Genomic DNA, 12,354 nt, shown 5'->3' with positions numbered 1-12,354 from the left:
ATTGTCGTGTTGTACACACACTGTGTTGTCGTTTCATAGAAGCTGGACACAGGATTGAATTTATTTTTATTGATGCTTAAAAAAAAAAAAACAGAACCCCACAAGTCTGTTGCGACATGACATCATCATGTATATCTCACAAATAAAAACACATATTATAGAAAAGCTACATAAAAGAAAGAAAATACACAAAACATAGTGCAACATTTAATGCAAACAAGCAAAGAAATTGGAGAGGAACAGCATTATTCTCTATTTTTCTTACTGTCAGCTCATCCCCTGTAAAGACCAAAACCATGACCAGACCACGAGCCTGTTTCATTCCAAAGCACACTGTTTCCTAGTGAAGATGGACAGGATGCTTCAGAAATACTGTTTAATTCTAAAAAAGACAGTGAATTAAGATGGACTCTATTTTCGGCAAATGTTAGCCAATACAATTGTTGTTCACTATTTTATGAGGTGGATTAAACCACATTTGTATTAGGTATTTGGGGCAGCAGGGGGTATTTTTTTAACATTTCATGGTATTTGGTGACATTAAGAAATATAGAATATGACTAAAAGGTGCATGGAATGTGTTTTTTTCAGCATTCTAGGTTCCACAGTGGTTAATCTGTGTATTAGAATGAGAAAACAACAAAAAATAAACCCGCAGAAATCTCCATTTGACCATTAATGGAGAAGAAATATCTTCTAAAACAAACCCTGATATCTGAACAAAAAATATCACTGAACCCCAGAAGGATTTTCTTCATTGTTTATCATGCAGCAATACGCGTAGTAGAGGACGGCTGCTAACACAGCTAGCAACACCATCAGGCGAATCATCTTCCACACGCTGCCGCCGGACTTCCTCACCGGCCCCTTGGATTGTACTGCAGTGTGATTGGCAGCTCTGTTAGTCGTCTGGATGGTGGGCCTGAAGCACAAAAAAGAAAGAGCAGATTTAGATCAGGTGATCAAATACACATTAATAGTTCATGGTTTACTAATAGTTTATATGACAAGACTCACTCCGCATCTTGGTCCAATTCCTCATCTTCATCTGTCTCAGCGTTACCTCTTCGTTTCACCCTAGGTGGAGAAATAACGTGCACTTAAATGTCAATCTATCAATGTAGTCAAAGAAATGTTGGCAAATTAACCAACACTACTGTTAAGTAATTACCTATCTAATAATAATAATCATATAATTCCAGACATCTCTGTCTGTCTGTATTCGGCTCGCATATCTCAAGAACGGTTCATCTAATTGCCTTCATACTTGGCATTTGTATTGTTAATGACCCAAGGAAGTGCAGTGTAAAATTGTTGCAATGTGTACATGCCTAATGTGCAATATTAATACAATTTGGATAACAGGTGACCAGCGCACTGTAACTCAGCAGCTAAAGGGACGCCAACAACTGAATTTCCAGTTCCTGGTTCTGCGTACTGTGCTGGTGGTGCGGTCCTACAGCAGGTCTTTACATGGCTCAATTACAGTGGGTCACTATAACAGTTTCAGAAAGAAAGCTGCCACAAGCATTACCGCAGAACTAGACAGACCAATATGCAGTTTATTCCAAATATGGGAAAGTAGAGCAAGGTTAATTTATTCAAGCACTCTGGAATATTAAGAATATTCCAACTTAAAATCAGGTGTTTTTATCCACACATGGCTCTACAACTAACACATTGGTCCACACATATATTTCAATATATGTACGATGTTGTTGTGCTGAACTGAGAGTAAAGTAACTTTCTGTCTCTTTTACTCTCTGCCTCTCTCTCCCTCAGTGTGTTTCTTATGAACAGCGATGCAAATTTGACTCTTTTTTAGGACGGAGTATTGGGGCCATGTTGAAAACAAATTCTAAGATTTGGGGAAAGAATTCATAAGTTGAAATCGATACTAAAGTCATACTTTTATGAGAATGAAATCGTAAATGAAAATATATTTTCAATTTTATGAATCAAGTCCTGCTTAGTCATTTTCTTTTGTTGCAGTAGTCGGTCTGCAGTGATGAGTCAGATGCAGCAGAAAACTCTAAAAAAAAAAGTCTTAAAATACATATTGCATCACCTGTTTAACACCTGTTACAGAATCAACAGATCCTTTGTGAATACGTCACTTAGTCTTTTTCTGTCTTGTAGATGCAGCTATTTTGAGAACAGTTTTAAGTTAACTGATATAAACTAAGGAAAGCTAGAATATTCATCTCTTGTTGCTGAAGACACCTTTGTACATTTACTTCAGATTTTGAATCTACTTATAACCGAGTGTTTATACCTATGGTATGTTTACATAACTATATCTTAGATAACAATGTTTCCTCCACATTGTATTTTCCCACATACAAGATTTCTACCTACTAGTTCCTCAAACCTCTGCCTGTCTGTTTATTGGCTTCGCACTTGGCATGTCTATTGTAAATTGCCCAAGAAAGAGCAGTGCTGTATTTTATGTGATTTACTTCCAATATTAATAAATGTTGAATAAACAGGCCACCAGTGCTCTGTAGCAGTCAGTGGGGGCAGGGCGTTATGTTGACTTAGTTGAACATGTCTTCTTCTATGTCCCTGGAAAATTACTGCCAGATCATTTAGATCAACAGATTTTTTCCCTCACAATATCTGTTTGGCAAATTGTCTTCAAAGTAAAGGAAAAACATTTGTTTTATTGCTCCAACACTTCATATCAAGTTGAATTACAGAACTTTTATTTTGAAAATTTTGAATTTGGGTCTGTAGTCAATCATTCAAAATTATACATAATTTATATATACGCACATGTGAACAGTACTAAAGCAAATTCTGTTTCAGTTTATGAAAAACATTGACTATAAAATCTTCATTGTAGATAAACAAGTAGGATGAACACAAAGTTTTCTAACTTCACTCTGCACCATAGAAGCTCTGCACACAAACAATAGAAAGTGACAGTTTAACAATAGTTAACTAAATGACAAACAGAACTCCACCACAGTAGAACTGGTTGTTTCCTGGTGGTGTATATGTGCACTGCAATGAACTGGGACTTAACAGGTGAAGGGGGGTTACAAGAGTCTCAACATCAAATTCTCCTCCCTAACAGTTTTACTAGGGCATTGAGTTAGTTTAACAGTTTGTATGGCTTTTTCCACGCATGTGTTATTAAAGTGTACTCACACGTCTGCATAACCATCATGTCTAACCTGTGAAAATAAAAAGCAGAACAGATTGTGAAATTATTTACAGTCCCAGAGCTGTTTTAAGGGGGGTGGGTCAAGCACACAGGGCTAAGAGGACAATTAGGACTCACCGCACTGTGGTAGGTGATATAGGTGATTTCCTCCTCTATAAGAAAAAAACAACAACACAAACCTCATTGAAATTAACATTATTGACTTTAAAGAAAGAATTATCAAGTGTTTACAGAGAAATAATAAGAGAAAAAGATCACAGTTTTGCGAGTGACATTAACATGCACGTCCATAATTATAATTGCTCTCATTTCAAAACAGTGCAACGTCAGCTCTTCCATTCTTCATGATGACAAACCTCAACAATAACAAATATGTGGAACAGAGTTTTACTTTTACTTCAGCTGATAGTACAAACTCAGAAATCAAATCAAAGGCGGTATATCTTTAAGTCATAGAGAGGGGGCTGCGGGAGAAAGTTAATATTCAGCCACTGTTTGTTCACTCAGGCTGCAGTTATTTGTTTTATTAGACGTTTCGGGTAAGAAGGGTAAGGGGTGTGTTTGTCTTTCCTTTTTTACCCGTTCCATTTGTTTGGTAGCTTGTAGACAAAGACAAGGGGGGGCATGTCATGCTTTGTTTAAATTTAAGTAGCAAGACCCTGATAAGACTGAATCATTGCTGAGCATCTTTTATTATAGGAAATAATAATGTGTATTTTTTGGTGTTTAAATTAATTAGAAGTGTGTTTGTATTTATGAACTTGCCTCTGATCCCGCTTTGGGAATAAACTAAGTATTTTAAGTTGAAGAGGACTATTTTGATTATTGTCTATTATAGATCATCAGTGATGTTTCCTGGGATCATCAGGTGTCTCGTGTCTTTCAGAGGTCTCATATCCTTGTGATCCAGGCTAAGCTGATCAAACCTCAGGTTGTTTCAAGCTACATCCATATTACTACGTTTTGTTTAAAAATCAAAAGCATTAAGCATTTTAGGTCTTTATCAGTTTTAATCCACATCCATATTAACATGCCTAAAAACACATATCACACAACCCACTCACTTACACTGGGTATGCTTATGCCCGTGTACACAGGGGGGCCCTTTTGCACTGAACCTCATCAAACTCCACCAGCATGTTTATGGTGAATGCAAGGAGGAGGATTTTTGTTTTTAATAAAGAAAAAACCCTTAACGCCTACCAAGCTTGTGCTGATTTCCTATTCCTCTTTTATCAGAATATGAATCATGTTTATGCCTAGTAGCTTTCCAGATATAAGGAATTTGCTTCTTTGTTTTGGTGCATAAGAATACAATTAGTGAGGGGCAGACAGTAAAAGTAAAAAAGTTAAAAGACAAGTTCTTAATAGTACAAGAGCAGAACCATATATGAAAGCTACGCTATACGATAACATGAAATATCTATAATTGACAAATACATTAAAAATCTATGTGATAGTAAATTATTTTGGATTGCAAAAGGTAAGTTTTTTTTAAAGATGTCACCTTTGAAAAAATAACGCACTATTAATCAGTTAAAGGAAATAATATTAAGCTACAGCCCTAAAAAATGTGTTCATCAGTCAATACAGTCTGGTGAGTAGCTGTTTTGCATTTTGCATCTAGTGACAATATTTTCCAACGATAAAGCACCGGCAAGGAGCATCCTACCTTCCTCTCTGTAGTAGGTCTTATCAGAGGAGGCCTTCACTGGAGTGTTCTCCATGGCCTTTTCAAGCTTCTTCTCATAAAGCTTCCGAGTAGAGTCTACATTCACCCAAACACATCAACAGTTCAATGTTAGTAACACAGTACAAAACAACGCCTCATCTCAGAGTCTGCATCATCTCAGTGTGAGAGGGCATTTGGAGAAATCTATGCATTTCAAATGATGGAGTTTCATCAAGTAAAACAATAAAATGAATGATGTTAAGATGAATTGGTACAAATTTTAACTACGTTTAGATCGTTTATTATACTTTATCATCTTAAATGTACTGTATATTGCCTCCTTTTATACTGGATATAACAGATTAATTGAATTGGAAGCCTGAGTATATACAAATGTAAAAATAACTAGAGCAAAAGCTGTGTACTGTACAATATAACCATGAAGGTATAATACGTTTATTTATTTTCTTCCTCTCTCTAACGCAATGTGATGATTACTGTGAGAGTTACAGCAACTGTTACTGTTTTACTGTGTGTGTTTGATTTCCTTACTCACGATGGGTCCATGATTAATGTTATACTCAGTAAGTAACTGGCTGATCTCCTCATCACTTTTGTCAATCAGTGACATCTGCAGAAAGATATAGATAGATAGATAGATAGATAGATAGATAGATAGATAGATAGATAGATAGATAGATAGATAGATAGATATATGGATGACACTCGCAGGACATACATACAAAACAAATATTTTTAAATACATAAATGGTACTATTTATACAGCTCTCACTTACTTGTATTTATATTTTTAACTGCATATCCACTTTTTTCTACATATTTATTTCTAACAGCACAGTCAGAAATCTTCTATTAGATTTTTGTTGTTTTTACACTTGCTTTGGCAATGTACACGTCTGTTTCCCATGCCAATAAAGCTCCTTTTGAATTTAAAGACAGAGAGAGACAGACAGGTAGATAGATAGATAGATGGACAGACAGACAGACAGGTAGATAGATAGATAGATGGACAGACAGACAGACAGGTAGATAGATAGATGGACAGACAGACACACAAACAGGTAGATAGATAGATAGATGGACAGACAGACAGACAGACAGGTAGATAGATAGATAAATGGACAGACAGACAGACAGACAGACAGGTAGATAGATAGATAGATGGACAGACAGACACACCGACAGGTAGATAGACAGACAGACAGGCAGATAGATAGACAGACAGACAGATGGACAGACAGACAGGCAGGTAGATAGATAGACAGACAGACAGACAGATAGAGAGACAGATAGATAGATAGATAGATAGATAGATAGATAGACAGACAGGTAGATAGAGAGATGGACAGACAGACAGGTAGATAGATAGATAGATAGATAGATAGATAGATAGATAGATAGATAGATAGATAGATAGACAGACAGGTAGATAGACAGATGGACAGACAGGTAGATAGATAGATAGATAGACAGACAGATAGAGAGACAGATAGATAGACAGACAGACAGGTAGATAGACAGATGGACAGACAGGTAGATAGATAGATAGATTGATAGACAGACAGACAGATAGACAGAGAGACAGATAGAGAGAGAGACAGATAGAGAGAGAGACAGATAGAGAGAGAGAGACAGATAGACAGAGAGACAGATAGAGAGAGAGACAGACAGACGGACAGACAGGTAGAAAAGGGGGAGACTCATGAAGTAGCATGTCGACAGTAAACACAGCGGGGGAATGTGACGCTAAAGCCCGCAGTGAATCGCTCCAGCACTTCAGAACTCTCAAATCCAAACTGTCGCTGCCACACTTCACTGACGGAATCCAACGGACATCACTGTTTGTTTAAACTTCGCGCGAAAAAGATGTTTCTGAAGTGGAACGTTTTACTTGAATGATCAATGAATTCATTTCTCTTACCTCGATAAGAAGCAGTGAAACGAGTTGAGTGCTGGAAGTGTGGCTGAAGCAGGAGGTGGCCGAGCAGGCGGGAGCAGGAAAGTAGGCGTAACTTTAAGTCGTGAATGTGGACGACGTAACGTAACTTGGCACACCTACGTATTCCAGCAGAGAAGTTCAGATTCATGAAGAAGGTCGCTTCCTTTAAAAATCAATATGTCTGTTTCCTGTACGTAGCATTCAGTGTTAATATAACACAGTCACTTATAGGAGACATGTTAGTGACATCAGGCAGCGCAAGGAAGGGTTATTTATAAAGCACATTTCACATTTTAGTAGTTTTTCTCAATGTTGATGAGGGTTAAGGACAGAGTGTCCCACCATGATAAGTCTCAGAGACACACTGTGATTTGTGAATATGGGCTATATAAATAACATTTAATTGATTTATTCATACACAGTCATGGATTCAAGAGCTTACACCTTTACAATTGTTAAGAGATTAAAAGAGTTAAAAGAAGAAAGAAGGATAAAATCTGTTTAAAAAAATACAAATACAATGAAAGGGGACTATGATACAAATGAAATAGATAGAAATGTGTACAATTATTACAGGAATCCTACATTTATTTTGTTTTATACACAGTTCCTGTACTCGTATTTTTCCCTCGTTACTCCTCTTGATCCCTAATGATTTTGTGTGATGATTGTTGAGTGTATAAATCAAAGCTGAGAAAAATAGGGGCTGCTGATTGTAAAGCGCAGCATATTTAGCTGTAAAACCTTTTTAAAAAGTGGTGTGTATGTTAAAAGTCACCTTTTTACCAGCAATATCTGTGAATGTTGTCATCTTGCACAAAAAATGTAAATGATCTCACTGTTAAATCTAAACAGTCCGACGGTCCTTAAAACTCGAAAGCTTGTCTTCCATTTTCTTTTTAGGCACAAGGAAGAAAGGTTGTTGAGTGTGTCTTCGTGAATATGATGATCTTAATGGAACTGAAATTAGTTTTAGATAAGATGGATATTTAAAATAAATGCTTTTAAAAACAAAAAGCAACCAGTGTAATTGTCTCCTTGAGTGAAGTGGTTACCAGTTGAGTGAACATGATTCCTTCCCGAGGCTGTTAGAGCAGCATTTAGTTTTTTGGCAAAGTGAAGTTAGTGTTACTTATGCTATGGTTGAAACATGGAAATGATTTTGGCCTCAAAGTTCTGTCTAAACAATGTTATGAAGTTTCCACAAGCCTGTGTCTCCTGCAGCGCCCTCTGGAGGCAGACAGCGAGTCAGAGCGAATGAGAAGCTGGGATTTTTCCAGGAAGGGCGTTGGCTGCAGATTCCACTGATGTACACATTTTCCACTCACTGGAAACTGGCTGCACATTCACGCTGGAGTGCAATGCCTCAGTCGAGCTTCATCAGAGTGTTGAGAACAACGATAACGCTCATTTCACAGATACCACCACTGTGACAGAACATGACAGGACCCCGATACACAGATACAGCACCAGTCACTGTCAGAATATAAAATTTGAGTGGTGGCAGCTGATCATGGACAGTGATTACAACAAGATTGCTTGGATATACAATACACATACTCACATACCATTACTGGCAATAACCATTACTGTCATTGCTGCTCTATCAGACAACACTCACACACTTTTCCATTATGTTAAAAACTGCTTCAATCAATGTTGTAAATATTGTAATTTTGTGTTGATGTGTACACGCAAAATCTACTGCACTTCTGTCCATCCGGGGATAAGACATAAGATAAGATAAAACTTAATTGATCCACATAACAAGGAAATGTACTTGTTACAGTAGCAGACAAGTCAGAATGAGTAAAACAAAAAATCAAATAGAGAAAATCAGAATATGTACATTATATACACCTTTTACTACAGAAATATTATTTGTGTAGAAATGTTGTTTACTAAAGTGCAGTGGCACAGGATGATTGCACAAGCATGTAAAACTGTATTTGTGCATAAGTATAAGGATATATTGGGATTGACATGTCCATATATGCACAGATTAGACAGTATATATTGTAAGTATATAGACAGATCAAAACAGAAAAAACGATATAGTATGTATGAATATACAGGTATAAATCCACAATATAGAATGGAAATATAAAGGTATGCAGTGAAGTGGAAGCGTTCCCTCTTGCACTGTGGGTGCAGCAGTCTGCTGTGTCACTTAGTAGGTTTGTTCATGATGCAGTTCAACTTGACCAACATCCTCCATCTCATCGACTTCCTCAGTGGAACACTGCAGAAGCCACCATAGTATAAAGTCCTTAATGGTGTCTTGCACATTCTGAAGGACGTCAGTCTCCTCAGCAGATAGAGACGACTCTGGCAGGATGTTTGTGTCTGTGACATGTGATCCATCAAATGTGACTCTCTGAGGTGTCTGTTTTTTTCCTCACTCTGGTTGAGGGTTAAGACCAATGAGACAAATTGTGGTTTGTGAATATGGGCTATACAATAAAATGTGATTGATTTGTATTGATTACGTTTAAGACTCTTAAGAACCAGGCCCCAGGCTGTACCTCTGATCTTTTAATTCCCTGTTTACCTCTGCACTACTGATCTTTCATTAAGGGTCTGCTGTCACTTCCTGAATCTACACTCAGGGGAGACAGTGTATTTGTCATCAGGGCCCCAAAGCTTTATCGTATAAGTTGTTGGAGATGATGTTAAAAACCTACTTTTTTCAGTAGGAAAATTTCTTAATTTACTTTGGGTGCCAGTCTCTTATCTCTATTATTATTAGCATTTTACTTATGTGCTTTGTTTTCTTGTTGTGCAGCACTTTGTGGTTATTATTCTAAAGACACAAAACACACAGCCATTAAATTGACAGAAAAATACTTAGACAACTTTATTGTGTATCAAAATACTGTCTTACAAACACTTTTAAAGCCTTTTATTTAGGACAAGATCATTTTTTTTGTTCTGAAATGTAGATTACGCACAAAGCGAGCTGGAAGGATGAGGGGAGGGGGTGTGTGGCGACTGAACAGGGTGAGATAAACAATGAGCAGAAAACAAAGCGACACATCTGTTCTCTTTTGTTTTGGGTCATCGTGTTTTCAGGACATGACAAACCACAGCATCATCTTCAGCCCATCTGTCCAGCACAACATCAGAAACTTCCCTTTTTAAACCTATTTTAATTTATATGACAAAAAAACAAAAAACTGTGTCAAAGTGAACCACAACACAAGTCATGTTGACACCATTCTGAACCAGACGCTTTATGTATTGGAAGAGCTTAACAACCGAATGAACACGAAGAGCACATGGTGGTATTAGAACACAGAAAGTGTTGTTTTCTCAGCAGCGGTGTTGGAGAGAGCATGTGTGAAACAAACCACAAGTGAACTACTGTGAAATGTGTCTCGTCTCTGTTCACTTTGTCGCATCATCTTTCATCATTTGTATTATTTCCCCTTCGACTCTAATCTATATTTTGGTTTTGAGAACAGCAGTGGCTAAAACTGGATCACACTAGCAGCAGGTAAAACAACTGGGTTAGTTAAAGAGCATCATGAATACCACATGCTGGAGTGGACCGAGCCAGTGCTGGGCACCAGCACTACGAAGGCCACCCCTGTAGATGCAACAGACGAGCTGTTCATCTGACTCTTATACTGACAATTCAAACAGAGTGTGTCACAGCGTGTAAAAGAACTTTTACACATTCTGGAAGGCACATTATATCTGACACTCTTTGTTCATATAAAAGCCCATATAAGCTGAATGCATTTTTTGTATATAAGAGGAGCTCCTCCAGTGTAAAATGTAACCTTGCATCCAATGCTGGGCTCCGTCGGGCCAAAATCTACTGCTGCTACACTATGCTAAGCTAACCTATTATCCTAAACTAGTACAAACACATCTGCTCTTGTCCATGACAGAAAATGTAAAATAACCTAAGGCACAATTGACTGCCAGTTTACAGTAATGAATAAAGGTGCACGTTTCTCCTCCCTAGGTTTACTGAATGATGGGAGGAACAGAAGAATGAAACAGGAAATGGAGCGAATGACCATAAAGAGAGGAATATTCAGTGTCTGTCGTTCTTCTTTGGGAGCGATTCTGGACTCTGGTTACAGTGAAGCAGTTGGTTTTAAAATATTCACTTGCTGGCTGAGGGTAAACACTGATGTGACCGCTCTTTTTATTGTTTTCTTTCTAGCTGGTTAAAGTTGGAGTCAGTGATTCTGATCAATACGCTCTTTTCATTTCTCCAGAATGCCTTACTCCCCCTTCAAATAATTATACTGTAAAATAAGAAGCCAGAAATCTTGTAATGTGGGAGGGACTTGGAGCTGTAAACATCAATTGGTTAGATTCTAGAAAGAATTTCATTTGTTTTAAACACTGGTTTAGGTTTGGGACTGGGGCCAGGGTTTTAGACGGTGATGTGGTAGGGGCTGCCGGGGATGTGTTCGTCTCCCCACTTGACCACCAGGATGTACTCTCCTTTCTCTTTGAGCTGGTAGCTGACATTGTACAGGCGGTTGCCCAAATGTTTCACTAGGATCTCTTCACAGGGAACCTTTGGACCGTCTACACCAACTAGGAGCATGTTACGACCTGTGGATGGAGACAGAACAGATGAGAATTTACAACAGTATATTGTTATTATCAGCTTCATCTACAAATACAAAGAAATGGGAGCACTGAGGGTATTCAAAAATTAGAGCTAGTGTTATACTGTCCAAGGCTCAAGATTTATAAAGTCATGTGACACGTTTTCAGACATGAACTCTTGAGGATGTCTGCAGAGTTGGGTCTAGATTTGTCTCTCACGCATTAACAACGCATCGCAACATTCTCTACTCCGACACGTTCTCACAACACAGAAATCTATGGTGTTTTAAGGTGAGGGTTGGTGCAGCAGGCCAAGGAATGACGTCACGTGCTGTGGAGATGCACGTGTTCTAGCACATACTGAGCACAGTATAGATTTTGTTTTGCTTAAATTTGATTTTTCTTAGTGTCATTATTTCCTTCAGATTTGAACTAATGTTAGAAGTCTTGCATCTCTTGGTCACAATCACACTCACCAGCTTTGCTGCAGTCAACACTGAAGCTGTTCTTCTGACCAATGAAGCCCTTCGTCAGGCCCGTGCCCTTGGCCACCACCTTGCTGGCGTCTGATTGGGTGGGAGCAGCCTGTTGAGAACAGCTGATGGCACGGGTCACAGGGTCAACCATAACAGAAGAGGTTTCGTGCATACTGTGGCTGGACACGAGCTTGGATCCTGGAAGATGGAGAGGAGAGTATTAATCTTTTGTGGTAATTCCACTTTTTTTTGCGGCAGTTTGAAATCTTCCTCACCAGTGATCTTGGCCTTGAAGGGGCTTCCGACGATGTGGTATGGGCCGCCATATTTGATGGAGATGAGATAATTGCCAGGGGCCATTGGGGTGTATGTGACCCTGTAGCCCTCGGGGCACTCAACACAGTCCATCTTCACCTTGGAGGGCCCGTCGATGGTCACAGCTAAAGCTCCGGGGCCTGCGTTGCTCGTGTTCACCACAAATTCACAAGCAGTTCCTGGGGGC

At 38.4% G+C, this 12,354-nt stretch overlaps 2 protein-coding genes across 5 annotated transcripts in view; both read right to left on the bottom strand.

The window, feature by feature from the left end:
* Positions 1–54: 54 nt before the first annotated feature.
* emd (emerin) lies at positions 55–7,248 on the bottom strand. Its single transcript, XM_020088946.2, has 7 exons — positions 6,784–7,248; positions 5,394–5,472; positions 4,842–4,937; positions 3,287–3,321; positions 3,154–3,179; positions 1,018–1,077; positions 55–922 (listed from the first exon to the last, which is right to left on the bottom strand). Exons 2-7 carry the CDS (start codon positions 5,470–5,472, stop codon positions 730–732), a joined length of 489 nt encoding a protein of 162 aa, XP_019944505.2. The 5' UTR covers positions 6,784–7,248; the 3' UTR covers positions 55–729.
* Positions 7,249–9,633: 2,385 nt separating this feature from the next.
* The window catches only part of flna (filamin A, alpha (actin binding protein 280)), a 46,919-nt gene continuing 44,198 nt past the window's right edge, over positions 9,634–12,354 (bottom strand). For all 4 annotated transcript variants that reach the window (XM_020089065.2, XM_069526864.1, XM_020089066.2 and 1 more), the window contains 3 exons: positions 12,128–12,346; positions 11,853–12,050; positions 9,634–11,379 (listed from right to left, as the gene is read on the bottom strand). In XM_020089065.2, coding sequence (XP_019944624.1) covers positions 11,195–11,379; positions 11,853–12,050; positions 12,128–12,346 — 602 coding nt within the window. In that variant the 3' untranslated portion in view covers positions 9,634–11,194. The remainder of the gene's footprint in view (positions 11,380–11,852; positions 12,051–12,127; positions 12,347–12,354) is intronic.

Source organism: Paralichthys olivaceus, chromosome 6 (assembly GCF_024713975.1).
Source record: "Paralichthys olivaceus isolate ysfri-2021 chromosome 6, ASM2471397v2, whole genome shotgun sequence".
NCBI lineage: Eukaryota > Metazoa > Chordata > Actinopteri > Pleuronectiformes > Paralichthyidae > Paralichthys > Paralichthys olivaceus.
This window is presented reverse-complemented; position numbering and strand designations above follow the sequence as displayed.

What these genes read in the sequence shown, in the direction of transcription:
- emd (XM_020088946.2), bottom strand. Translation starts at nt 5,472, where the DNA reads ATGTCACTGATTGACAAAAGTGATGAGGAGATCAGCCAGTTACTTACT. An exon ending in CATGATGGTTATGCAGACGT is followed by an intron (nt 1,078 to 3,153) that starts GTGAGTACACTT and finishes TTCTCCACCTAG; the next exon opens with GGTGAAACGAAGAGGTAACG. An exon ending in GAATTGGACCAAGATGCGGA is followed by an intron (nt 923 to 1,017) that starts GTGAGTCTTGTC and finishes TTTGTGCTTCAG; the next exon opens with GCCCACCATCCAGACGACTA.